Genomic DNA, 27,206 nt, shown 5'->3' with positions numbered 1-27,206 from the left:
AAGGAATTAATGTATGATTGAAATTTATTATTGATTAGCACTTGTAATTCAAGAAAATCATTAATGATACTTGATACCATGCACGCAATATGTGAATGATACATTTATATTTCCGCAATCTTCGATATTCATTTATGCATATATGGATGGAGTATTTTTTTCTGCAAGTCTATATCATTATCAATCATATCATGATAGATATTTATAATATTTAAGAAAAATTAAATAATATTACAGTAATATTACATATTATGAAATTTTCTTTATAATATTAGATAATCTAATATGATATTTTTAAATATATTTTATATATTTTAAATATATTTTGTAAAACCGATTTCTTTTACTATCGAATTAATTACTAATATTATATGGTATAATATCATAAATATTAATATATATATTTTTTAATTAATTAAAGCAAACTTTTCAAACAGAAATAATTGAATAGAAAATGTAAGAAAAAATATACTTGGCAAGGAATAAAAATAAAAATTAATATCTAAAAAACTTGAACATTCAACATATTTCTTTCATAAATCTAAATTAAAATTTTAATTTAAATAAAGTATATTTAATTTAAACATAGTATATCCAATTAAATTAAACTTTTCAACATAATATCAAATCATTGATTTTTTTACAATTAATAAATCAATATAATTTTATCATATCAGAAAAGACAGAAATATAAAACGGAAGATAGTTTCCCAATTCATCAAGAACCTGTCGCAATATTGATTAGAAAAAGAGAGAAGAAAAAAAAACCAGTCTTGCGAATCTCAGTGAAACAAATGTAGCCGAAGGTATTTAACACGCAACAATCTTGTCCTTGGTTCGTACATTAAGTATAAAGGAAACGGGCACCACGGGAGCAGATTGAAGAAAACTTCGATGCGCAATCATGCCCGCGAACGAAGAAACTTTGAGCATGACTTCGAATCAAATAAAAGATAATTTACTCGCAAAAGCTTACGACGATAATGTGCAGAACAATTTTGATTGTGAATCTTCTGGTGATAACGAAGAGGACTATCAAAATGATTGCTCACGCTCTATTGTCAAAGAAAATTTCAAAGAAGTTTGTAATTACAAAAGTCTTCCGGTACGAGAAATTCATGAAAAATTCATAAAAAATTTCATTAATTTAATTCTGGAAGAAGCAATTTTTGAGGTGAGTTCATCGTTAAAATTAATTATTACAGAAATATGATGAAAATGATTTGTTATTAAAGTATTTTCTGATTTGTTACTTTTAGTTCTGAATTAGTGATAATATTGAGTAATATAATAAAAAAATATTTAAGATAAAAAAAATTATTTAAATTATTCTCATTTTTTGCTATAAATTCTAAATAAATATTTGTTATAAATATTTTTTATTCATAAATATCAAATCAATTATGATGTTATATAAAATAAAGTTTAATATCACATTGATATTCAATTGGAATAATATTGATTATTATTGATCAAAAAAAAAATTCTATTTTTCATATAAATATAATTTTTCTTTATTTCCAATTAATAATTTGCGATTATTCATTTTCAATTTTTATAATAATACAATAGAATATTAATGAATTCTGATAATATTTTTATTTTTGTTATTAAGTAAAAGTTCTTGTTCGTCGGAATAAAAAAACATGGTCAATATGATTTATGTTATATATGAGTGTTTTCCAATCACTTTTTTTATTTTTTATTAAAGCCATTCATTTTAAAATATCTAATTATATTACATATAAATTTCAAATACATTATTATCATAAAAATTTATTTTCTTCATTTTGTCTATTTTCATAAATTACATTTATATTTCATAAATGTAACATAATTTTCTTTCATTATTTCCTAAAATTAACCAGAGATATATAATACATATATTCATTATTGAAACAAACTTAAAAAATTTATATATTCATTATTCTTATTTTAGAGAGAATTTGAATAACAGTTAAATATTGCAGAAAACAAAAAAATTTCTTTCAGATTTATTTAATTGATATTGATATGATTATCTAATTTAATTTAAAAAAAAACACTTTAAATAAGTATTATACATCCATAAACAAATATTATAAAATTTAATTTCTTTATTCTAGTTATTCAATATGACTCAATTGTTCGTTATGCGAGTTTTTTTGCGCTCATTCACAATTCGTTGTATCAATTCATGGACAAATAATTATGTTGCAAATAGCATTTAAGTTACTGCTATAATAGCATTTATGCATTATTGTAAGACGAAATACGTATTTCTATGGAAAATATTAAAATATTTAATAGTTTGTAATTTGTAATTTACATAATATTAGCTTAAATAATCATTTAATATTTCTTACAAATCTAAAAAATTTCGTATAAATTCTAAAAAATATTTGAATATTAAAATATTTTTTTCTTTTTTTCTTTTTCATAAATAATTAATTTTAATTACCTTTCAATGAATGTTAAAAAGTGATAACAATAAATAAAAATTGAGATTATATAGATGGATAATAGATTTTTAAAATTTCTATTTTTTTAATTTCAATTTAATTTTTTTCCCATATTATTAATTCTAATTCATCTAAAATAAATTTAAAATTATATATAAGATATATTATATATAAGATACACAATATTGTATATTGTATATTATTTAAATTCGAAAGGGAAAAGATGATGATATTATTAAGTATATTATATTATTATTTAAAAATATTAAATAATATTAAATAATATTTCTCGCATCATACAATAGAATTATTTTTCAGGGTACCTTAAGAAGAAATAAAGTAGTGGAGTGGATAGAACCAACAACACTCCATTCAATAATTGATTTAAAATTATCCGACCAGGGATGCTCTTACGAAACACTTTTGACTCTTGCCCACAATGTGATTAAGTATAGTGTAAAAACAGGTCATCCTCGATTTATAAATCAATTATACTCCAGTGTAGATCCTTATGGTCTTCTTGGGCAATGGCTAACTGATGCCTTGAATCCGTCAGTCTACACTTATGAAGTTTCTCCAGTTTTCTCTTTAATGGAAGAGGAAATATTGCGAGAGATGAGAAAAATAGTTGGTTGGAAGGATGGTAGAAGTGAAGGAATATTTTGTCCTGGTGGTTCTATCGCCAACGGATATGCAATTAATCTGGCACGCTATTACAAGTACTTCATAATTTTTGAAAATTTATTCTATCAATTAATTCAATTATTAATTATTAATTATTAATTAATTAATAAAATTTTAAGTTTTTATATAATATATGTTTATAGATTTCCTCGATTGAAAGAACTAGGCTTATTCAATACTGGTAAATTAATAATTTTCACATCCAGAGATGCTCATTATTCTATGAAGAAACTCAGTGCATTTTTAGGAATAGGTACTGAAAATGTCTATGAAGTGAAAACTGATGATAAAGGAAAGATGTGCATAACAGATTTGAAAATACAAATAAAAAAAGCCATTGAAGAAGACGCAATACCTTTGATGGTCTCTGCTACAGCAGGAACCACAGTCTTAGGTGCTTTTGATCCTTTAAAAAATATAGCTGCCATCTGCAAGAATTACAATCTTTGGTTCCATGTAGATGCAGCTTGGGGAGGAGGAGCTTTGATATCTAAAAAATATAAATACCTCTTGGATGGTATTGAACTAGCAGATTCTGTTACTTGGAATCCACATAAGTTATTGGCCGCTCCGCAACAATGTTCAACACTATTGCTGCGTCATGAGGGTCTTTTACAAGATGCACATGGTTTAAAAGCCAGTTATCTCTTTCAATCAGATAAATTCTATGACACTTCTTTTGACAATGGAGACAAACATATTCAATGTGGTCGTAGAGCAGATGTATTAAAATTCTGGTTTATGTGGAAGGCGAAGGGTACTCGAGGCTTAGAAAAACATGTGGATCGAGTCTTTAAATTAGCACAATACTTCACAAATTATATAAGACACCGAGAAGGCTTTAAATTGATACTCGAACCTGAGTGCACTAATGTCTGTTTCTGGTACGTGCCACCTTCAAAGCGTCAGTTACATGATGAAGAATTGTTGAAGGCTCTTCAGAAGATCGGGCCAGCTGTAAAAGAGCGTATGATGAAAAAAGGATCGATGTTAATCACGTATCAGCCTTTACGAGAGCTACCTAATTTTTTCAGACTTGTTTTACAGAATTCTGGACTAACAGAGACTGATATGAGATTTTTTGCGGAAGAAATCGAGAGGCTTGCCATTGATTTGTAGAATTGATTTTTTTTATAAAATTTTAAATTCTAATAATACAAAATTTAATTCAAAGAATTTTTAATGACAATAATAAAATATTTTTTTAATTTAATAATAATCAATTGATTATTTTATATATAATATATTGATAGCTTTATTTTTTCCGATTTATTATTTTTTTTTTTAAACATTGTTTCGTGAATTTCATGTTTATTTCCTTTAAGTTACATTAATCTTTTATTTCGAAATATGGATTACTTAAACAACTGATACGCTTTTAAAAGATTTCTTTTTAAAAAGAAAATTAAAATTAATTACATTATATTAACTTTCATGTAGAATTATACATGAATCAACATCCACTTAATCTCATTTAAATTTTTTTTATATGTTAATTAGCTTATTTACGAATTTCAAGAAAATATAATTTTCAAAATTATCAATCACATCTTTACTTATTATTTAAAAATTAATAGTTAATTTAAAAATTAACTATAGTATTTCATTTGCAAAATATTTATGTGAAACAATAAATTATTAGTTATATTGATATATATATAATATATAATAATTAATATATTGTTAATATATACTATTGAATGCACATTATAATATATATATATTATAATATACATTATAATATATATTTATATTTTTAATAATAAATTTCATTTAAAAATAATAATAAATATAGATGTTGCACATTTTTTAATTTTTATGTATAATTTTTTATTAGCATTGCGAATCTTGAATAAATATGAACACAAATTTTTTTTAGATGAATTTCATTGAATGTATGTAATATATATATATACATATGATAAAAACTTTAAAATCTGTTTCAAGTTCATTTGTACATCTTGTTTATATTGATAACAGTTTATTTCTCCATGAAAATTGCATATAATGTAAATTATTTGCAAATTTATAATTATACTTATAATCTGTTTGAATGTAAATTACATGTACTTTCTATGTACAGTATTCTATACTTTCAATATTCAAATATACTTTCTATGTACAGTAGAAATCCGTTTATATAAACCTATCAGAGGGCAAGTCGGTTCATGTAATCAGATCAATAGAAGTTTTATTCCCATCATTTATAATTGTTTGTTCACTATCTATATATTGTTATCTATAAGAATTATATGAATAATTTTAGAATTCTAATAAGAATTCTATTAAACATTTATCCTTAAATACATAATAATGTTTACATATATTTTAGACATTTATATAAGTGGAACGACACTCGATAATAATTCATATAATAAAGTTTAGATAATAAAAGTATAAAAATTTCAATCACATAAACGGAATTCTATTGTAATCTGATAACATCAATGAGTATTATAAAAAAACATATCATCTATTAGTTATCAATGAATTATTGTGATACATACAAATACGTGTATAATAAATCTACTTTATAACAATCTCAAAAGTTCTTTTTTATATTTTTTTACTATAAAGTGCAAAATAATCTTCCGAATAAATTCAAAATAATTTCATGAAAATTTAATACTGATTCATATATTATGACCCTGATTTCGAGATTAAAATAATATAAAAATTTTCAAATATTATTATTTGTACTCCTCAAGGAACTTAAGATGGAACTGTCTCAGGCATTCAAGCATTGTTTTTATTTTTTCCTTTTGCGGTAAAATTGTCGTCCTAAAATGATAGGTTCCAGGTTGTTGTCCGAAACCAGAACCTGGTATTACGCATATTCCGGTAGATTCTAATAATTTGAAAGCATAAAAGACATCAGGCTGTTGGCCTTCTCTTTCCGCTACCTCTATAGCTTTTTTTGGTAAATCAATTCGTGGAAATACATACATCGCACCCATAGCTGGATTAACCTATAAAAATTAAATCTCGAAATTTTTCATAAAAATTTTAAAATTTTCTAAATAAAAAAATTAAAAGTTTTATGATTTGTAAAATAAAATAATTATAGTTAATTTTTTTAAAATACCTTAAAACCTGGAATGGTATTTAATGTATCGACTACTAATTTCGATCGCTCCGCTAAAGAATATAAAGTCTGTTCTTTTTCTTTTTGAAATAATTCATAAGATGGTTCATTTGATTTTGGTGGATTTACTACAACGTCCATCACTACTTGACCAAGAACAGTTGGACACAACATCGCTGAAATCGACTTCAATAATATTGCCATTACTTTAGGATCCATATTAATAATTTCTCCATAACCGCCGCGGATTCCACATTCTCCCATATAACCTGACCCATAATAAACATATTCACTTTTGCAAAGTTGATTTCTTTGCAATAATTATTTTACATAAATTTAAGTATTAGTAATTAAAAAACACATTGATGAATATTTTATTCGGAAAGTATAAATAATTTAAAAAATATTAAAATTTAATTAAAAAATATTTATTAAAATAGAAAATAAACATAATTTTACCTTTAGAAATAGACATAAAGGAAGCCAGTTCCATTTTACAATAAGGTTCTCCCATCTCCGTCATTACTTTCTTAAATGAATGGAAGGCACTATCTTTATCATAAACATTATCTTGATAAACCTCGTCAGCCAATAAGAACAAATGATTTTTATATGCAAATCGAATAATGTCCTCGATATTGGTACGTGTAAGAACTTGTCCAGTTGGATTACCAGGATTTATTACGACCAGTACACGAGGGTTACACATTCTTCTTGATTCATTTAATGCTCTATCCAATTCAGAAATATCTAATGCCCATTTATTTTCTTCATTTAAATAGTAACCAATTTGACCCAAACCAAATTCAGCTAGAGTGGCAGAATATAAAGGATACTGTGGAATTGGAATCATCACACCGGATGGTTTACCGTCTATTTTTTCGTTAAACAGCTTCAAAAAGGACTGTAACAGAAATACGATGTAAATGATTTTTTAATAATTTAGTTATAAGTTGTAATAATGTTAATAATTTTATGATTATATGATTATAAAATTATAGATTATAGATAGTCCTTCATTAATAGGAAATAGGAAATAATTTTAATTAATACGAAATAATTAATTATACTCAATAAAAATATCTCTGATTTTTAATAACAAATAATAGTATAAAAAGTGTTTTAAAATTATGAGTTCAATAAATAAAATTTTCATATAAAAGATTAAAACTAAAATGTTTAATAAACTATTCATCCAACCATTCATAAATTTAAGTATGTTTATTAAAAACATTATTACTGAAAAAACATAAATGTACATATATATTTAAAAAAAATATCTCAAATGATTATACTCTATTATTTAAAAATATCTATTCAATAAACTCATAATTTTGAAACACATTATAATATAATAATATAATAAAATAACGTGCACACTTTAATTCCATCCGAGGCGCCGTTCGAGAGGATGATATTATGATAATCAGATGGAATTCCATCGCGATCTTGAATGTATTGAGCAATATGTTTCCGGATGATCTCAATTCCTGCCGATTCCGAATACGAGCCAATGCTGCCTCCTTTACAATGGTATAAGATAGTCTTAGCTCGATCCTTCACGTCTTCAGGATAGTTAGGATCACTGAGAAGATTCGGCGATACCGTCAGGGTCAGTACTTGCCTCAAGAAAGTGATAGGCTGTTGGCCCATAGCATGTGCATCTCCCACATTTGCCTTTATCACCTCCTTGAATGGTTTCTTGACTCCCTAAAACAAAAAGATATATTTTCAATGAACTATTTTCTCAAATTTGATTAATTATATTTATTACAATTTAATTATCTAATATAAGTTATATTCCAACATTTTGACCAACGTTGCAACTAGATTTTAAAAGAATGAAATAATCTATTGAATTAAATTTATTTGTTAGTATTTATATATATGTATTTATATTTCAAATCACACGATTTAGTGAATTTTTCTTTTGAACATTTTATCTATATATTTAATTTTTTTTTAAATAATTTAATTTGATTGAATTGAGAACATATGCGAAACGTTTCGATTGTAAATGGTTAGCATATTTGCAAATGTTACGCAACATAGCATGATTCATAATATATACACATATAACACAGAATACCTAAATGAAGTAAATATGAAAAAATTACATTGAATCTAAGAAAGATAAAATAGATTTTATAATAGATAAAATAGATAAAAAAAATAAAATAGATATGATTTAAATGCTGATTCAAACACTTGAATCAGCATTTAAATCAAATCACTGACAACCAATTTATTATTGCAAGGAATTATTTTTTTGATTCTGAATTTTAAAATTATTTTTTTAAAAAATATAATAATTAAATAAAATTTTTTAAAAATATAATATAATATAATAATTAAATAAAATTTTTTAAAAAATATAATTAAATATAATAATTAAATAAAATTTTTTAAAAATATAACATAATATAATATAAAAAAATTTTATAACATTATATATTTCAATTTATTTTTTAAATAAATAAATATATGTAATAAATATATAAATATATAAATAAATATTATGTAATAAATTTTTTAAATAAATAAATATATGATAAATATTATGTAATAAATATAATAATGTAATAATTTTAAGCGATATCATCATAATTTTTTCGTTATATGTTTATAATTGAAACTTTAACACGTAATTTCATATTTGAAGAACTAATGGAAAATATTAAAATATGTTCATGAAATAAGTCATAGTAATTTTTTTCAAAATTGATTTTTCTAGAAAATCCAGATTTCCGTAGAAATGACACATTTATATATATTTATCATTTATACTTGAAAATTTAAAAGTGAAATTATGCATTTACTATATATTATTTTAAAAAATTATTTTTGAAGACATAAAATTTTTTATAGAAATTTTTATATAATACAATAAAAATATTAAAAAATATTGCAATTTTTATTCTTAATTTTTATATTCGATAATAAGAATTTTGAATTTTGACAATATATATTTAATAAATGATATGTAATATGATCATATAATCATATAATCATATAATAATCAAATGAAGGTCTTTACACATATAGCGTGTTTATTTTCCTTCATAGCTTATTAAATTGCACAAATAAATAGATCAATTTAACTATATTTATTATTGTATTTATTACTATATTTCTAATTCGTTTTTTATAATATGTTTATAATATGTTTTATAATTATCTTTATGATTCTCATTTGTTCTATTCGATGGATTAACGAAATTATTTGTAGAGATAATTTATCATCAAATAATGGAAAAATTGTAATTTTTAAGTAATTTAAAATTTGATTCAATTATATATATATATTTATAATATATTATACTATATTATTATATAAATCATATATCATAAATATACAAATGTATTCTGCATTATAAGTTATGTATATAATATAATTATATATTATTTCTATAATGATAATTATTATTTTATGATATAAATTAAGTTATATTTTTAATAAAATGGTATCAAATATAATATGTTTTATGTAATCATAATGTTGAAAATGATTTTGATAATGAAATTTTATAAAATTTAATTTTAAAATTAATATATATATAGATATCAAAACTTTTTTGTAGAAATTACGTTATTTCAAAATGCAATATTCGTTTGCATTAATCGACGCCAATTGAATTACTATTTTTAGATATTTGCTACTATAACGACAAGTGGTTTTAATATTAACATCAATTGAAACTAATCAAATTTGTATTTAATATATTTTTACTTAGTTTATTAATTTATAATATATAAAATTTTTTTTATATATTTTTTATCTAATTTTTTTATTATAAAATATTTTATTATATTATAAAATAATACAAAACAATTTTTTTGTATTTTAAAATATTGGTCAAATGGATTGGCATAATTTAAAAAAACATTTTTTTTCACATATTAGTTGATAATATTTTTTTTATTATTATTAGTCAAAATTAGAAAATAGTATGAAAAAAATGATTTAAAATGATTAATATACATATATAATTATATATAGTATATATAGTAATTGCGGATTTTTATCAATAAATCTTAGTAAATGAGACATAACCTCTACATATAATTATTATTTGCAATATCAATATCCGTATAATATAATATATTAATAACATTATATTAACATATATTAACAATATTACACGATATTAATATATTCGCAGGATTTTTGAAGAATCAATCATAAATAAAACAAACATAAAAATTGATATACAAAATTATTGATTGAAATTTTTACTAAGTTATGAATAATTTAAATACATAATTCTTAAATGAAATAAAGCGGGAACAGAGCGTTATAGCGGAAACAGAATGTTCTTATTCTTTTTTGTTTAATGCAAGTTTCAATTATTTATTATTTAAGAAATATATAAATAAATAAGTCTTAATCATAATTTTCGTATATCCAATTTTATGTTTTTGTCTCTAAAATTAAGCTTTCAAAGATATTTCGAAAATATATTATATTAATACTGTGTATATTATTTCAATAGAATTTAATTCTCAATATTCATTCATATATATACTTTATTCATTATTATTCACTTTATTCATATATGTACATTATGTATACAAATAAAGAAAAACAATATCACATCACAAATACAATTTTTATTCACATTTATATTACCGCCAATTTATTAATCAATAAAAAACATCTGAAATTGAATTTAAATTATATCAATACAATTTCATATAGAATTGCAATACATTTATTTAATCGATTGATTTCAATGGAAACATTCGATACCTATGACACAGTATACAATATGAATTAAGCTATAAAGCTAGTGCATTGATTTTTTTCATTATCATTTCGTTCATGAATATATTTTTATTCTTACCTTTTGAAGTTCCTTTTCGATCTCGAGAGCACGTAAAAGGAGTGGTCCGCGCACTGCGTACTCCATTTTCCGAAGATTCGTGAAGACATTGTCCTCAGTGAGGATTTTGGTTCCAGGTTGACCGCTCGCCATGCCGCGATGTAATGTTCTGATGGTAGCCGGCCGGTGGATTACAGCTTCAGTCGTCGGACATATGGGTGTTTTTCCTGCCGATGTCCCTGAACCCGCGGAGGCGGAGACAGTCAGTTGTTCCCACGTCCTAGGCCGACTGCTCGCGATAACAGCATTCCACCAACGTGCCTGCGGCATCGTTTTATCGGTTGGTCTCTCTCTTTACCTCCAGTTCAATCAGATGGCAGACAACTCCGGTAATTCGCTCGGTAGTATGGTGGGGGATGTTCGCACATGCGCTGCGTGCTGCAAACGGGCGGAGTAGTATGTAAGTAGATATACAGTCGCAAAAAAAATATTCATATTACTTCGATTTATTAAAAATAATTTATATGATTTCTAAGAGAATTAATTTTAATAATGAATGTTGGATTTATATCTTTGAATGATATAAATTTTACTAAACAATTTTTGGATTGGTTACGATAAAATAAATATTTTAATGAATTGCATTGTATCATTATACAATAATACACATATATATATATAGAAAGATAACAGAAAGATGATATATTTATGTTAGATTTTTGTATATTACACATTACGTAAGTTGTATTTTTTGGGATAAAATTGAAATTATCTAATATTATAGATCAAATTTTATATGAAAAATATATAACTTACAATTATTTTTTAATTAGATGTACACTTATGTTAATCAAACTTTATTCGATTAATGATCGAAACAAATCAAATTTCGATGAAATCGCTGCACACGTACGCCAAATGAAAAAGAATTGTTAGAATCAAAGACGTAAGAACCCGAACTCAGAAATTATATATATACATATTTTTTTATATATATCACAATAATTATATATACATATATATCGTATAGTTTATTATTGAAATTTCAATAATAATTGAATTACTTTTTTATAAATAATAGTATAGAATTATTGAATAAATTTTCATGCTTTTTTTATTAATAATTATATCAAGTTTGATAAAGAATGTAATCGAGTGACATCTGACGTCTTATTTATAAAAAAATGCATGAAATGAGTATAGGAAATTTCTCAGTAGGTAATTAAATTATTAAATAATTATTTATTTACAATTATATGTATATATATAATTAAGAAATCAAACTATAATGATAAAAAGGTTAAGTTAATATAAAATATAATGAATATATACATTACCTTTTTATTTATATATATGAAGAAAAATATTTATATATTTATATCATCTTTTTATTTATATATGTTGTAAAGAAAAATAATTAAATTTATGCATAGATTTAATATTTTGCAATTCAATAATATTATTTTCAGAAAAAAATTTATTGCAATTCTTCAAAGTAAAAAAGTATTGCAAAGATATAATTTTGATTACAACGTATTTTTTGATTTTGCTATCGCTATCGAGAATGAACAAGCAACATATTTAATGAACAAATATTTTTATCAGTTTTTTTTCTATACATTGTTGTAAAAATACTTATATCTTATCTTTTATTTACATTACTAAACGCAATAGATTTAACGATAGAAATACTATTTTCTCAATCAAATTAATCAGTATGTCTCCAAATTTATAATTATTTATATTTTTCGTTTTTTTTATTTAATTCCTATAATTATTCTGATTAATCATATAATTAAATCATTTATTTTACATTATAATATTGATTAATAAATATTATTAATAAAAATTTCAAAATATATAAATTATTTTGGATTCAGTATAGTATTGATTTAAAGCAATGAAAGATTTGTAATTACTTATAAAACTTATGCTCAATTTATTTGATTTTGAATAATATTTTTTAATTTACATTTCATATTTAGAGAAACGCAATCTAATTTCGAAAATTTAAATTCGAATGATTAATAAAGTTGATATTATTAACTATTTAGATTATTATGTAATATTAGATATATTATATATATAACTATTTAGATATAAATGTAATAAAAAAAATATAATTTCATATCAATTTATTAATAATAACAAACTAAAATTGTATTACGTCATTTTTAAAATACTTCCTAAATATAAGGATAAATAAGAAGCAGAATTATCATTCAATAAAAACAAGAAATAATATGACGAAAATATTTATAAATGCTTTCTATATATTTATATTTTATTATTTGAATTTTATATTGTATAAAAAAATCTAATTTAATCTGTTCGTTTAATGAATATATTTTCACTTAGTGAATTATTCTTGATTTATTTATTATCAATTATTAATAATTGATCAAAATATAAAAAATAAAATTATTATATTTTTTATTTTATAATTATGAAATTATTTTATTTAAATTGGTTAAGTTTATATAATAAAATCATTTATGTAATATGCATAAGTAATATAAACAAAAAAATGTCGAATTTTTTTTCTATTTCATTTACATACTTCTTACTTTCATTTCTGATACATTCAAGAAATGAACGAATCAAAGAGACATAATATCTATTTATCTCCTTCAGTAATAGATACAAATCGATAATAGAAATAAAATCCAAGTATTTATATATATATAAATACTTATATGAATAATATAATAATTTAAATAATAAAATAAAAAAAGAAATATATTAAATAAACGATAAAACGAATAGTAAATTACGAATAAATTTTCTTCATTTAATTATTTTACAATCGTATAGCATACTTTCACACGAAAAAATAATCACATTAATTATAAATGTCATTTTACATTTTCGATAACTATGGTGTAAATGTTTAAACTTTCTTTGAAATAATTACAATTTCTCTCCGTTCTAGTTATAAATATAAATCATAAAAAATATCAAGAATTTATTTTATTTCTATGAAACAATGAAAAAAGAATTAAAAAAATTGAATAAATGCTATCAATCTCTCTAAAAAAGAATACAAAAAAAAAAAAATAATGCACATAAGCTGAACAAAAAAAAAATATGAAGAAATTTGTTTAGCAAACTTTATACAGAATCCTTCATTCCAAAAAACAACTCTTACCTTCCCTAATTGGAATAGCCAAGACTATAGGATAATCATCAGTCCAAACACTTGAGAATAAGTGACTAGCCTTCTAAGCCTTCTAACACAAGTATGTGGATTCCAAGTCTCGTCGAAATCAGTCAACTCACGTTGGACCACCGCCTTAAGACGCATATCACAGGTTTAGCTTTTGAATTTCATACTCTGTTGCGGATAATGGATTAAACAGGAAGATCAGACCCTCTAGAAAGCTTTTCTTACGCATTCCTCGCCCGACACGCATTGCACCGTTCTCTCACCTTAAAACCTCATTCGGTCAGCCGGAATGAATGCGTTTATCAACTTCACGGAGGGCCCAGACACGACCGCCGTTAGCTTCTACGAATTCGCCAATGTTCTCCGATGGATGTACCTCACGTTTCTCTCTATATGCTTTCGCTGCGGAACGGAGCGTGCGCAAGATGCGTCGCTTGAGACTGCACACTCTTTTTTTCAATGTTAATCGGATCATAGGTTATGTTTATTGCGGCCAGGTCACAATCTTTGGACTATGAACTTTCGTCACTCTATTTCAATTTCCTTCCACCTTTCCACCTTCTAGACAAGCAACCAAAGTTCAATGGAGGTGAAAGTTATTAGGAAGAGAACGACATTATAATGATAACTTTTTTCAATATTTCTTTTATTTAAATATGAATTAAAATATTAAAAAGGAAACGATGAATAATCTGTAAAAATTATGTAATCATTACATTATTGTAATATTGATTTATTAAAATATAAATAATATATATAATATATACTTACATATTGTTTTCATCAACATAAATCTAATAATTTAAAATCAATTCCTTAAAATTTTTAAAAATTAGATAATTTAGGAGAAAAAAGAAATTATATAATATATAATATATAATAATAACAAAAAAAATATTAAACATATTTTTAATTCCTTTTCATAATTATATTAAAAAAACAGAATTCAATAATATAAATTAGTTTTAAAAACTTATATAATTATATAATTAACTTATATAATTCAAAATAAATTCAATAATTTAATATATTATGATCTTTAGATAAAATAAAATAAAATAATATAAATTATTTATTTATTACATTAATCTTTCAAAGTTATAAAGTTTTCTTTAAATCTTGCATTAAAAATAATTTATATAAGATTTATTATATATTATATAAATTATATATAAATTCACAAAAATAAAATAAACAACAACATTATTAAATAAACAAATCATATACTTAAAATATTGATATATGAAAATAAGTTAATATACAAATAGAAACTATCTAATACTATATGTATGTAAATTTTAGGGTTATGTTTCTTATATCTTGTAATAATTTATCCACAACAAATATAAACTTTTAAGAATATTAATCAAAATAAAATAAATAAATAATTACAAACATGATGCATAAGTATAATAAATAAATTGCACTTATAAAATCAGGAAATTATTTTTTTTCTGACAATACATTAAAATCAAATAGAATGACACTTTTCTTTAGTTTTAAATATCAATAAAGTGTATAAATCGATATCAAATTAAATCGATTTTATAATAACTTGATCTTATCGATAATTTAAGCTTAAAATCATTATGGAATTCATTTATTTTGTGAATAATATTTAATCTTTTCTAACATCCAGTATTATAAAATTATTTACATTAAAAAATGAAAATTTAATATATAGTAAAAAAATTTAAAAGAAAAAACTTTTCGTCGTTAAATTTCCGCGCCATGATTTCGCACTTAACATGCGTTCTGTAAGTCGTTGACCAGAGGTTAGGTCCATCTACGTACTACGTAATTGCAAGTTGTAATATAAACAAATTTTAATGATGTATTATTAATCGCTATAAGTGGACAGGGGGGAACGGGGTAAAAATGTTGTCATTTTTACGAAAAATTTCAATTGGGGGGAAGATAAGAGATGGTGTACCAGCAAATGATGAAATGGAGGCTATTGAAGATTGTCTGGAGGTGAAAAATAACAAAAGTTTAGTTTTGCGATCTGATACTGAACTCAAGGAATCTATTTATGGCAAGTTTAAATTTCTGATTGAACAAATATCAAATCAATTATAGTTTTTGATTAAATAAAAAATACTTTATCAATTTTTATTAATAACAATTTTAATATAAATTTTTCATTTAAAAAATAGCTATTAAAGAAATTAAAACTAGTATATTAATTTAATAATTAATAATTAATCAAATTTTTATTATAAATTATTATATATTTATATATGTTTTTATATAAATATAAATATATATGTATTTATACATTTTTTTATATAATTATATATATTTTTATTATAAACTATATTATATGTGACAATCAATTGTATAAATTTAATTTATAAAATCAATTAATTATTTTTTAAAATTAATTACTAAGTTGATAATTATTTTAATATAAAAGAATTATTATTATATTATTAATGAATCATTTTTATTAAAGCTTATGAAATTTAAAATAATTATAGATTTATTGAGAACGATTAAGGATCCAGAAAAACCACAAACTTTAGAACAATTAGATGTTGTCTATGAAGATTGCGTTGAGATTTTAAAACAAACTCCTCAAGGAGTATCTGTGATTCGCATTGAGTTTAATCCAACAGTACCTCATTGCTCTCTAGCAACATTAATTGGTCTTTGCATTAGAGTAAAATTAGAACGTAATTTAATAGCTCTTTTTAAATTAGATATATATATTAAAAAAGGTGCACATTCTACAGAACAAGAAAGTAAGTAATAATTATTATATATTATGATGATGATTGTTTTAATTTATATTTCATAATATTTTGTTTTTTTTAGTAAATAAGCAAATAAATGATAAGGAAAGAATTGCAGCTGCTATGGAGAATCCTAATTTGAGAGAATTAGTAGAGAAATGTATTCAAGAAGAAGAGTGAAAGCTAAATTTTTTGTGATAAATAGATTCATTAAATTGAACTTATAATCAGTTATTTTTTTACAATAATAATTTATATAATAAAGAAGTCATCACAAGTACAAGTCTCAAGAATCTTAAATTTCAACTATAATTTAAAAATATTACAAAAAGATATATTTATTGCAATATGTGAATGTAAAAATTACAATTCCAAACTTTATTATTCTTAATTGTACATAATTGGTAGTGCTAATAAATAGCATGTTTATTATTATTTTAAACATAGCATTTTATATATGAATATAAAATATAAAATGTAACGAACATTTTTATAAATTTAATTGTAAATATACTTCATATAGAAATTTTTCCATTTGAAAATTAATTTTATTATCCTAATATATTTAATAATTATCGAAATCAGAATCAACAAACATAATCAGACAAAGAAAAAACAATTCCTTTAAAAGAATTAATTACGAACAATGAATTATAATGCGAGAAAAACAAATTCTAACTTTGAAAGATTTCAAGGAAGTTTATGCGAGTAACGGATAGAAGGGAAACGACCGGTGAGAGGTGCCAGAACAAGATGGAATTATCCAGGCCCCTTTCAGGCCCCCGAAGATGCTCCCCAGACATACTCAAGTGGGAAGAATCTGGGTTACTTAAGCCAGAAGGGAATGTGGGCCGGCTATATACCGGTTGCCTGCTCGCACACCGCAGTTCATTCTTCTTTCTTGTCGCGATCGACAACTGGACGAGCTTCCTATTGAAGTTAATCGAAAAATATACGAAATTACAATTTATACGGGATTCACGAAAGAAATTTCACTATCTTCTTTCACTATCTTCTATCTTAAAACAATTTATTGTTTTGGCTACAGGATCATTGAAGACCAAGTGAACATCATTAAAGAAATCAAAGGAAACTATCTATTTAGGTAAGTGCGACCAGAGAAATCGAAAGCGACTTTGTAAATTGTATAGTCGCCATATATGACCTGCACAGTGACTTCATAGGGCTTTCTCTTCGATGATCCTCTTCAATATAATTTTTGCGCGTATTATCATGCATACATACATAAGTACATTTACTTATATGATGATTCATTATGTTTTTCAAATTCAATCGAATTTGTTGCTTTCATTATATAGCAAAAATTTTGATAAAAAAAATATATATATTCAGACGTAATGTATCGAGTATGAAAATTGCTAATTTAAATCAAAAATTTTAAAGATTAATATTAGCAGAATTTATTTATAATTTAAAATATATTTATATATATTTATTAGTATTATTACAATTATTATATATTATATGTAATTATTATGATAATCAAAAATAATGTTTTATATATTTAATTATAAAATTTATAGAATTACTTGAACATTTTGATAAATTAAATCTGATTAATTTTTAACCGAAATTTGTTTATATTGCACGAACATTTTGAATAACTATATTGTATTAATATATAATAATTTTTTGTAATAAATATCAAAAATGATTAAATATTTAGATAAAAAATTTGAAATAAATTGAAGGTACTATTATTTCAATTCTATAATATTTATTATGTTAACTAAAATCATTGTTTATTAAATTTGAAATGAATATTTTTTTATTATATTATGTAATTAAATAGTAAAGTTTAATTTACAATACAGATATTTGTTTCGATAATAAACTTCGATAAAAAATTTTCTTTTTAGCAAACAAAAGTTAATTACAGTTTTTTAATTAACAATGCAATCTCTATTACTTTTGCTTAATAATTTACGCTCAATTAGTTATTCCATTATTTTATAAATATATGTATATATGTCTCATAAAATTATTCTCAAATGAATTTTTTAATCAAATTTGCACTATAAATTTTCAATTATATCTCACGCTTTCCATACTTAGCGCAAGAAATTTAGATAGTAAGAAGTAATTAAAATTTTTTTTTTGTTTATCAAAATAAAAAAAAAGAAAAAATAATTTCCTTCAGAAATAATTTTTTTTATTCTTCAAGAAAAAAAATTTCATTCCTTTAATATTCGCCATATTGGTTTATCTCAGGTTTTAAGTAAACATGCTTGTTTTGAAGATCATTCACTTTCTCTCTGATTTGTGAGAGGTGATGAAGTTTATCTTTGAGAAGGTACATATACTTTCCTTGCGCAAGATTCTAACAAGTCTACGCAACAATGTAACATTGTAGAACACATGAAGTATAATACACTTCAATCAAGAATTTATTATGTTTTACGATATCCTTCCTAAAAAATTTCAGAAAAAGGAAACCTGTTTTTTTTTCCGATATCCATCACAATTGGTAAATTGAAATGAAAAGAAATTCTATTCTTTATTGAATGTATGGCATTTAATAATATCTTATAAGTAAAAGTTTTGAATTAAAAAATTTTTTTAAAACTATAATAATTCTTGATTCAAGCATTCCTATTATAATATATATAATATATATAATAATAAATATTATTATAAATATTTTTTATCTTTGAATAAAAAAAAGATGTTTTTTTAATATTTATTTTTTGACACATTAATATAATATTCAAAAATTGAAGAAAAAAAAAAGAAAAAAATCTAATTGAAACAACAAATATTAATAATCCATATATCATTAAATATATGCATTTGTATAAATAATACAAATTTTAATATAAATTAATACAAATAAAAATACCTTTGCATTCGTTGATAGTAAAAATATATTTCCAAGCATCCATTTGATTTGATGTGTTTGTAATTTCATTTCATATATTATACATCTCACCAAAAATTTATACACGAAAATATATCTAATCCGATTAGGAAAAACAAAACACAGATAAAATAATAATTTAATCGAAATGAATCAAGCGAAAGTCGAAATTGAACCGACACTAATTTTCTTCTTATTTTTTTTTTCTTTTCTCATTGATCGCATTGGCACGTTTCTGTGTCGTTTTTGTATCATTGTACTCGTCCCGAATATGCGTATACAACAGTCTTATACAGACGAGGAGCCGTTAAGAAAGACGTAGAACACACAGCCAACCACGTAAACCGGATGATATAAAGCCGGCCAGATAACGGTTCCACGAGCACATATGCGGATACGAAATAAAGCCACGATCTCTCCCTCTTTCTCTTGTTCTTTTGCGAATACTCTTTTAACCCTTCAAATAGAAACTAATTAAATACATATCCAATCTAAAAAAAATTTATAGAAATAATATTATAAAAATAAAATATAAACTTCTGATTAATATTTAATTATTAAAAATAGAAATTTAATTAAATTTTTAAAATATTACAAATTTAATCATAATGATTAATATAAGGGTTAGATCAAAGATGGCGTTGGAAACAATAATTAGTAATTCATGAGAGTAACTTGTTTTTTAAATTTTCTAATCTTTTCGTAACAGAATAGTAATTCTTAATAAATAAAACAACATTCTATCGAAATTTTTAGCATTTTCTTTCAGAAAATTTTTAATGAACCATGAAGATATTTAATCTTAAGTTACAATCAATAAAATAATTTATATAACAATTCATATAACTCATTTTTTTCATTTTAGAATTTTAACAATTTACTTTCATGGGGAATTATTTTAAATGTTGTTTATTAAAATATAAGAATTATATAATTAAATTTTTATTCACTTAATTAAATTTGTATAGAGTTATAGCGGAATAAATAATGTATAATGTTGCAAGGCATCAATAAATTTACTAAATATTACTTTACAAAATATATTTGATGCAAATTGAGATGCAATTTGAAATATATTAAACTTTCTTTATAATCATTAAAAATCATTTTATATATGAAATTTCTGTTTTATTTTGGTTTATAATTAAATTATTTCTCTAAAAATGAATTAGCATTTCTTTAATCTAGGTGAATGACCGCTGACACTAATTTTTAGCGAAAGCCGCAACATTATGAACGGAGTTTCATTAAATCCGCAATGGCATAGAATGCAAAATAAAAATCATTATTATTCAGAGAAGATAATCAAACATGAGCGAATTTAATGCAATATTGATTATGCATTAGATATTTTAATTATCTGAATTATTAAATAAAAATATTAGTGATTGTAAAAGTAAATATAATTATAATTTAGTACGATTTTCTTTTCATTTAATTATAAATTCTTTTTTTAAAGAGTATTTTTTATAGACGTAGATTGTCTAAGCATAGACAATTACTTTTAACTTTTTTTGTTTTCAATAATAAATATATACAATTTTTAGAAATAATAAAGATTGTTATATTTCTTCAATTTTTAAATTTCTGAATTACTTAAAATTTTTTTTTATATTATTATTTCTTTTTATACTTTATATTTTACATATATAAAGTGCAAATAATTTTCATTAAAACCAATTTAAAAATTAATATTTTGAACATGATTCAAAATTTCTATATTAAATTCTTGTTCTAATTACTTTTCAAAATGTTAGTGAATAGCAATTTTACATTTTACTTAAAATTATATTTCTTCATGAATATTTTCGTATTCTCACAATATCTTTATCATGTTTTAGAATGTTACTTAAATAATTGCCTCATATGCTCACTGCAGCTATTAATTGCAAATCATCTGACGTTTTGTTTTGTCACCAAGACAATTTAGAAAGTTGCAATAAGCCTGTGAAGGCTCTGAGAAAAGTTAGCGGTACATTATAAAAAATAAAAACCTGTTGCAAAATCTTCCAGCATTTTTCTATCGTCGCCGTGAGAGATCTTCCTTCGATCCTCTCTTTCTCGGGTCATAATTCACCGTTGAAGAGTCTCCTTTCACCCTCGACAAAGATTCGTTCTCAAGAAACTTTTACTTGCTATAGATATGCAACACAAGATGTTTTCCTGGAACATTCACTGTCTAATATTTTTTCCTTTAATAAAGTCATTTCGTATAATGAGTTGTTAAATATCATTTATTCTTAAATATTTCTAAAGTAAAAAATAAATTAATTTATAATATATAATAAAGAAATTAAATTATTAATAAATTATAAGCTTTTATGTTTCCTGTTTCGTTCTCTAAAAAATTTTTTGTTATCTATTTCTGATAACTTTGAATGACTTTCATCAATTTTTTACTATATTTGCAAATTCTTTTATTCATAATTTAGACAATGGAATTTCAACATTTTAAAACTATTCTCATATTCTAAATCTAGATTTTCGTTTGTTTAGGAATTATGAATATGAGAATGATATGGCTAATGTTAATTCTCACCATTATTGTGGTGAATGCTCAACGCCGACTTGCTCTTCCTGATCCACGTAGTTGTGCCAATCGTAAGTGTTTTTCAATTTGATTTATTTTAATCTTTTTAATAAAAAAATAAATCCTGTTTTAGGGGTGCGACACGCCACTTATAGGGATGCTAGAGGTGTTGCACATTCGTATTTTTTCAGTTGGGAACATCAACCGACTAGAAATCTCGAAGTAGATTGGCTGGATGCTCGTAATATTTGTCGCAGACATTGTATGGATGCAGTTTCTCTTGAAACACCGCAAGAAAATGAATTTATCAAACAACGAATAGCACGAGGTTAATTATTAAACAAAATCTTATTTCAGTTTTATTTTTATTTTAAAATTAATTTTTATTTCTTATCTTTATATAGGAAATGTAAGATATATCTGGACATCTGGACGCAAATGTAATTTCAATGGTTGTGATAGACCAGATCTTCAACCTCAGAACATCAATGGATGGTTTTGGTCCGGTTCAGGAGCCAAAATTGGTCCAACCACACAGCGTAATACTGGAGATTGGAGTCACACTGGTGGATATGGACAAGCACAACCTGATAATCGTGAGGCTGCTCAGGTAATTTATTATTTTTTCATAAACACAACACATACACACATAAATAAATTCGAACGATGAATGACAATGAAAATTTGAAATGTTTATTAATTTTAAATAATATTGATAAAAAATTTATTTTAATTCAAATATCGTTTATAACTTGTTTATAAATATATATATATATTCCTATATATATATATTCATATATATTTTCTCATTTGTCTTATTCAAATTTCATTTTTAATAGTTTTTTAATACATGGATTTATATTGCAGGGTAACGATGAATCTTGTTTATCAATTCTAAATAATTTTTATAATGATGGAATTAAATGGCATGATGTAGCTTGCCATCATCGAAAACCATTTGTCTGTGAGGACAGTGATGAACTTCTGAACTTTGTGCTTTCTAGAAACCCTGGCATTCGTCTTTAAATTTTTACAGCTTCTATTATTTCTTGAATGTTAAATATCTAAAGCTGTTTTTCATTGAATGAGTATAATTTTAATAAATTTCATTTTTATTTCTTAAATTCTAATTTATATATGATAATCTATTGATTGTAATTAAAAATTAAACTTTTTTATTCATATTTAATTATATTTTAAAAAATTTATATCCTTAAAACAAATTTAAACAATGTTAAATATTAAACAGTCAAGGATTAGATGTAGATTAAATAGAAGCTGTTTATCTAAGTTTAATTTTTGTATTCTTTTCTATACAAAATATAAGGCATCTGTCAATAATTTTTAAATTTTTATTTCTTTTTCCTTAAATATTGAAAAATAATACTTTTTTGAATTTTTAAAAAACCTTTATTTTATCCCTTAATACCTTGCAATTTACACCTTTAAAGCATATTTCCTTGGAGGGAAAGCAGATCTTTTGCGTATTTCTTTTAGAGTCTTTCTGTTGGCTTGATAAGGTGTCAATGCCCTTCTAAGCGCTCTGGTTTTTTTTGGCCTTAAATCCAAAGGCTTATATTTGTGATTTTTATACAACAAACGCAAATTTTCTTTCTGTTTCTGATGCATAATAATGTATACCCTAGCTATTGCTTTTCTCACCACACGGCTGAAATATATAAAAAAAAATAAAAACATTAATATTTTTAAATATTTGAAAAAAGAAGAAAATGATTAATAAAACTATTATTAATTTAGAATATGAATAAATTCCTTATTTTTATTTTATTATACATAATAAATGAATTTTATATATTATTCTTATAAATTATTAGATCAATTTTATACTTGAGTTTTTAATATAAATAAAATAATATAAATGTAATAAAATTAAAATTAAAAATTAAAAAAATATATACATACATTTTCGAAAGTTTCGATGCAGCACCACCAGTAACTTTTGCCACTCGAAGATTTGTTAATTCAGTTTTGAGTTCTTCCAGTTGCTTGAGCAACTCATTTTTATCTTTTATCCTCAGATCAGTACACTTAACCTTACCCTGAAACGATAAGCACAACACTATTTACATTGCACTTTTATACACTTAGCCAATTTTAAAGATTTCAACAATAACAAACATATATATATATATATATTTTAAACATATAATAGATCGAAAAATTTTCGTTAAAAATAAAAAAAATATCTTATTAAAAAAGTAAGGTTATGTGCACGATTATTTTTAAAGATCCTTCTATTTACATAAATTATTAGATATTTTTATTTGTATTATGAACAAAAAAATTATGATAAAATTTCTAAACAACAATTGAATAGGATGCTTTAATTGAAAACAGATTTTCACGAATTCACTAACCATTTTGCTGTGATACCTCTTCTATGGAAAAAGGAAACAAGAAAGAAAGTCACGAACTAACGGAACATATAATTACATGTTTCTAGTAAATATATAAATTGCAACTACAGAGCCACCTATCAACGAGAATACTTATTATATTTATATGAATATGAATATTTATAATATAAAAATATATTTTTTTCTGGAAAAAAATATTAAAGTTGTAATAGTTTTAAATAAGCTTTTATATAATTAAATTATTAAAAAAATTAATAAATTGTTTAATACTTAATCTTTTTAGTATCATTTTTGTACAGTGACATCTTTAGACTAATATTCTAAAGATCCGTCAGATTTGAATACTATTTGTTAGGTTATATTTAAGAAATTAAGAAATTTGAAAGAATATTTACAATAAGAATTATGACAATATATATTTAAATTAAAATGTGATTATAAAATAATTTAGATAGTTAAACAAAATATTTTATATAATGCATTGATGTCAAACTTTTTAAAAGTTTTAAATATAAAACAAATATTTATTATACATAATAAATGAATAATTAATTTTTCTTTTCTTTAATAAAATCAATGATCTTTTCTGTTTTAATAATATATTATTGATTAATTTAATAAATTTTTAATTTAACAATGAATTTCGTGGACGATACGCGAAAAATTCAACGTGCGCTTCTGGACGAAGCTCTCACAAAGGTAGATTGTTAAATAAAAATTTAAAAAAAAAACTTTTATATATATAAAAAAAAATTAATTTTATTTTAAACTTTTATATTTTTAATTAAATTTATTTTGATTAAATGTTCTAACAATATTGTACATTTTAAATAAATAAATATTAAAAAGTATATAGTATTATTTTTTAAGGGAATTCAACGCAATGAAGAACAATGTAAAATATGGATAGCCTACAAAAAAAGTCATCAAAAAGTTGTAAAGACATTACAAATTTTTCAAAAAGATTTATTTATAAATTGTATGATCCCTATTGGAAAACGAGCTTTAATGAAAGGAAGATTAATTCATACTAATGAAATACTTGCTTCTTTGGGTGATGGATATTTTGCAAAATATAGTGCCTCAGGTGCTGTAGCTCTTTGTGAAAGAAGAATACAAAGTATGATTAATATTATCAATTAATATATATAATGATTAAATAATAATTTAATGAATAATAATTATAATTATGTTATATATTATGTTATATATCCTAGGAGCCGAAGAAATGTTAAATAATTTAAATGCAGAAAGAGATTTATATGAAACAAGAATGATGATGTCAGAAAGTAATCTTTTTGAAGATTTTGCTGGTGGAGAAATTATAGAACATTGGAATGAAAATCAAATTACAGAATGGAAAAGTAAAACCTATTTTTCTTTACAAATATTGCAATTTGTTATTTATCTATATATTTTAAATTCTATAAATATTTGAATAATTTTTAATTTTTATTATTAGAAAAGCATAGAGAAAGAGAAAGGGAGTATCATCAGAAATTAGTTAAATTGAAACAGGAAAAAAGAAAAAAGATAGAGACAGAAGAAGATCTATTTAACAGACTTGATCAACTTGAAATTGAAGAAGAATTAGCAGATGAATTAAATAGGTATATTTTTTAATATTCTTTAATTTCTCTAATTTTTAAATTTTGTATTTTTTAAAAATTATTTTGATTTATAGATTAGAAGATTATGAACATTTTGGAAAAGAATTACAAGATGGAGAATGTTATTATGAATCGGAAAGTTCTTCTGAGAGTGAAAAAGAAGAAAGCTTTAAAAAAGAAGAAAAACAAGTTCTGGATTCTGATACAAAAATATCCAAAGATTCTGTCGAAGTTTGTAAAATAAAAAAATTTGTTTCATTTGCAGAATCAGAAGATATTTCAAAAAAAGAAGAAAATTCGATAAAAGAAAAAGACAACGAAAGTATGGTAGATATGGAAGAAGATTTTTTTCGGATAGAGTTCAGTCATTCTGAAAATAATTTGGTTTTAAAATCGAAAGGAAATTTAATAGAAACTCCAGCAGATATTTATAGAATATTTTCAAAACCTAAATCTATTTTGAAAAGATCATTAAATGATATGAATCCAGAACAACTTGTTACACCTAAGTATAGTACAGAAGAAGAAGAAAAAGAAGAAGAAGAAGAAGAAGAAGAAGGAGAAGAAGAAGAAACTATTCAATCTTCAGCTTACGAAATTGTATAAAATATATAATTTTTACATTTTATTTAAACCATAATCATATTAAATAATGTAACTATTTTGTTAATTTTTAGGTGGTAAAAGATATTAAAGAAAGAAGTATAACAGAAGTAACAAATGAAATTTCGAGAAAGAAAGAAGAAGATAAAAATATCCGGCCAATTAGTAAATTTAAAAGAGATCGTCAATTAAAACAATAATAATATGTATAATATTAGATAATTATTTAGATAGTAATATTTTCTTTGAATAAAAGATATTTTACAATGAAAA

At 22.9% G+C, this 27,206-nt stretch overlaps 6 protein-coding genes across 16 annotated transcripts; 4 read left to right on the top strand and 2 right to left on the bottom strand.

The window, feature by feature from the left end:
• The first annotated feature begins 780 nt into the window (after positions 1–780).
• On the top strand, positions 781–4,344 carry black (glutamate decarboxylase-like protein black). The gene is made up of 3 exons (XM_003692538.4): positions 781–1,174; positions 2,760–3,160; positions 3,269–4,344. Exons 1-3 carry the CDS (start codon positions 905–907, stop codon positions 4,242–4,244), a joined length of 1,647 nt encoding a protein of 548 aa, XP_003692586.1. The 5' UTR covers positions 781–904; the 3' UTR covers positions 4,245–4,344.
• On the bottom strand, positions 1,660–20,265 carry LOC100869742 (alanine aminotransferase 1). 10 transcript variants are annotated; one of them, XM_086917275.1, is made up of 12 exons: positions 19,795–20,265; positions 14,463–14,760; positions 14,182–14,367; positions 11,055–11,471; positions 7,591–7,920; positions 6,670–7,114; positions 6,211–6,479; positions 3,985–6,094; positions 3,481–3,615; positions 2,765–3,027; positions 2,441–2,572; positions 1,660–2,261 (listed from the first exon to the last, which is right to left on the bottom strand). In XM_086917275.1, exons 4-8 carry the CDS (start codon positions 11,361–11,363, stop codon positions 5,816–5,818), a joined length of 1,632 nt encoding a protein of 543 aa, XP_086773401.1. In that variant the 5' UTR covers positions 11,364–11,471; positions 14,182–14,367; positions 14,463–14,760; positions 19,795–20,265; the 3' UTR covers positions 1,660–2,261; positions 2,441–2,572; positions 2,765–3,027; positions 3,481–3,615; positions 3,985–5,815. The 10 variants fall into 10 exon arrangements, with proteins under 10 accessions (XP_086773401.1, XP_086773402.1, XP_086773403.1 ...); XM_086917276.1 differs by having other exon boundaries at positions 1,660–1,854; XM_086917277.1 differs by lacking the exon at positions 19,795–20,265 and adding an exon at positions 14,971–15,704 and having other exon boundaries at positions 14,463–14,891.
• Positions 15,501–17,464, top strand: galla-1 (cytosolic iron-sulfur assembly component galla-1). Its single transcript, XM_003692541.3, has 3 exons — positions 15,501–16,234; positions 16,680–16,943; positions 17,017–17,464. Exons 1-3 carry the CDS (start codon positions 16,078–16,080, stop codon positions 17,112–17,114), a joined length of 519 nt encoding a protein of 172 aa, XP_003692589.1. The 5' UTR covers positions 15,501–16,077; the 3' UTR covers positions 17,115–17,464.
• On the top strand, positions 17,732–23,683 carry CTL5 (C-type lectin 5). Its single transcript, XM_003692540.4, has 5 exons — positions 17,732–18,039; positions 22,309–22,413; positions 22,476–22,670; positions 22,747–22,952; positions 23,210–23,683. Exons 2-5 carry the CDS (start codon positions 22,314–22,316, stop codon positions 23,366–23,368), a joined length of 660 nt encoding a protein of 219 aa, XP_003692588.1. The 5' UTR covers positions 17,732–18,039; positions 22,309–22,313; the 3' UTR covers positions 23,369–23,683.
• On the bottom strand, positions 22,691–24,904 carry RpL35 (ribosomal protein L35). The gene is made up of 4 exons (XM_086917286.1): positions 24,721–24,904; positions 24,266–24,402; positions 23,772–24,011; positions 22,691–22,929 (listed from the first exon to the last, which is right to left on the bottom strand). Exons 1-3 carry the CDS (start codon positions 24,721–24,723, stop codon positions 23,780–23,782), a joined length of 372 nt encoding a protein of 123 aa, XP_086773412.1. The 5' UTR covers positions 24,724–24,904; the 3' UTR covers positions 22,691–22,929; positions 23,772–23,779.
• On the top strand, positions 24,882–27,206 carry uri (unconventional prefoldin RPB5 interactor). 2 transcript variants are annotated; one of them, XM_086917284.1, is made up of 6 exons: positions 24,882–25,419; positions 25,591–25,840; positions 25,938–26,084; positions 26,183–26,330; positions 26,405–26,930; positions 27,008–27,206. In XM_086917284.1, exons 1-6 carry the CDS (start codon positions 25,357–25,359, stop codon positions 27,131–27,133), a joined length of 1,260 nt encoding a protein of 419 aa, XP_086773410.1. In that variant the 5' UTR covers positions 24,882–25,356; the 3' UTR covers positions 27,134–27,206. The 2 variants fall into 2 exon arrangements, with proteins under 2 accessions (XP_086773410.1, XP_086773411.1); XM_086917285.1 differs by having other exon boundaries at positions 25,577–25,840.

Source organism: Apis florea, unplaced genomic scaffold (genome assembly GCF_048593485.1).
Source record: "Apis florea isolate Af1SG1 unplaced genomic scaffold, ASM4859348v1 contig_2201_pilon, whole genome shotgun sequence".
NCBI classification, from domain to species: domain Eukaryota; kingdom Metazoa; phylum Arthropoda; class Insecta; order Hymenoptera; family Apidae; genus Apis; species Apis florea.
The sequence above is the reverse complement of the archived record's forward strand: the minus strand, read 5'-3'. Positions and strand labels throughout refer to the sequence as shown.

What these genes read in the sequence shown, in the direction of transcription:
- RpL35 (XM_086917286.1), bottom strand. An exon ending in GCATCGAAACTTTCGAAAAT is followed by an intron (nt 24,012 to 24,265) that starts GTATGTATATAT and finishes TATATATTTCAG; the next exon opens with CCGTGTGGTGAGAAAAGCAA.
- uri (XM_086917284.1), top strand. Translation starts at nt 25,357, where the DNA reads ATGAATTTCGTGGACGATACGCGAAAAATTCAACGTGCGCTTCTGGAC. An exon ending in TGGACGAAGCTCTCACAAAG is followed by an intron (nt 25,420 to 25,590) that starts GTAGATTGTTAA and finishes TTATTTTTTAAG; the next exon opens with GGAATTCAACGCAATGAAGA. An exon ending in TTAGCAGATGAATTAAATAG is followed by an intron (nt 26,331 to 26,404) that starts GTATATTTTTTA and finishes TTTGATTTATAG; the next exon opens with ATTAGAAGATTATGAACATT.
- CTL5 (XM_003692540.4), top strand. Translation starts at nt 22,314, where the DNA reads ATGAATATGAGAATGATATGGCTAATGTTAATTCTCACCATTATTGTG. An exon ending in TCCACGTAGTTGTGCCAATC is followed by an intron (nt 22,414 to 22,475) that starts GTAAGTGTTTTT and finishes ATCCTGTTTTAG; the next exon opens with GGGTGCGACACGCCACTTAT. An exon ending in CAAACAACGAATAGCACGAG is followed by an intron (nt 22,671 to 22,746) that starts GTTAATTATTAA and finishes ATCTTTATATAG; the next exon opens with GAAATGTAAGATATATCTGG.
- galla-1 (XM_003692541.3), top strand. Translation starts at nt 16,078, where the DNA reads ATGTTGTCATTTTTACGAAAAATTTCAATTGGGGGGAAGATAAGAGAT. An exon ending in ACTCAAGGAATCTATTTATG is followed by an intron (nt 16,235 to 16,679) that starts GCAAGTTTAAAT and finishes AAATAATTATAG; the next exon opens with ATTTATTGAGAACGATTAAG. An exon ending in ACATTCTACAGAACAAGAAA is followed by an intron (nt 16,944 to 17,016) that starts GTAAGTAATAAT and finishes TGTTTTTTTTAG; the next exon opens with TAAATAAGCAAATAAATGAT.
- LOC100869742 (XM_086917275.1), bottom strand. Translation starts at nt 11,363, where the DNA reads ATGCCGCAGGCACGTTGGTGGAATGCTGTTATCGCGAGCAGTCGGCCT. An exon ending in GCGCCTCGGATGGAATTAAA is followed by an intron (nt 7,115 to 7,590) that starts GTGTGCACGTTA and finishes TTTCTGTTACAG; the next exon opens with TCCTTTTTGAAGCTGTTTAA. An exon ending in CTTTATGTCTATTTCTAAAG is followed by an intron (nt 6,480 to 6,669) that starts GTAAAATTATGT and finishes ATTATGGGTCAG; the next exon opens with GTTATATGGGAGAATGTGGA.
- black (XM_003692538.4), top strand. Translation starts at nt 905, where the DNA reads ATGCCCGCGAACGAAGAAACTTTGAGCATGACTTCGAATCAAATAAAA. An exon ending in TGGAAGAAGCAATTTTTGAG is followed by an intron (nt 1,175 to 2,759) that starts GTGAGTTCATCG and finishes ATTATTTTTCAG; the next exon opens with GGTACCTTAAGAAGAAATAA. An exon ending in AATCTGGCACGCTATTACAA is followed by an intron (nt 3,161 to 3,268) that starts GTACTTCATAAT and finishes ATATGTTTATAG; the next exon opens with ATTTCCTCGATTGAAAGAAC.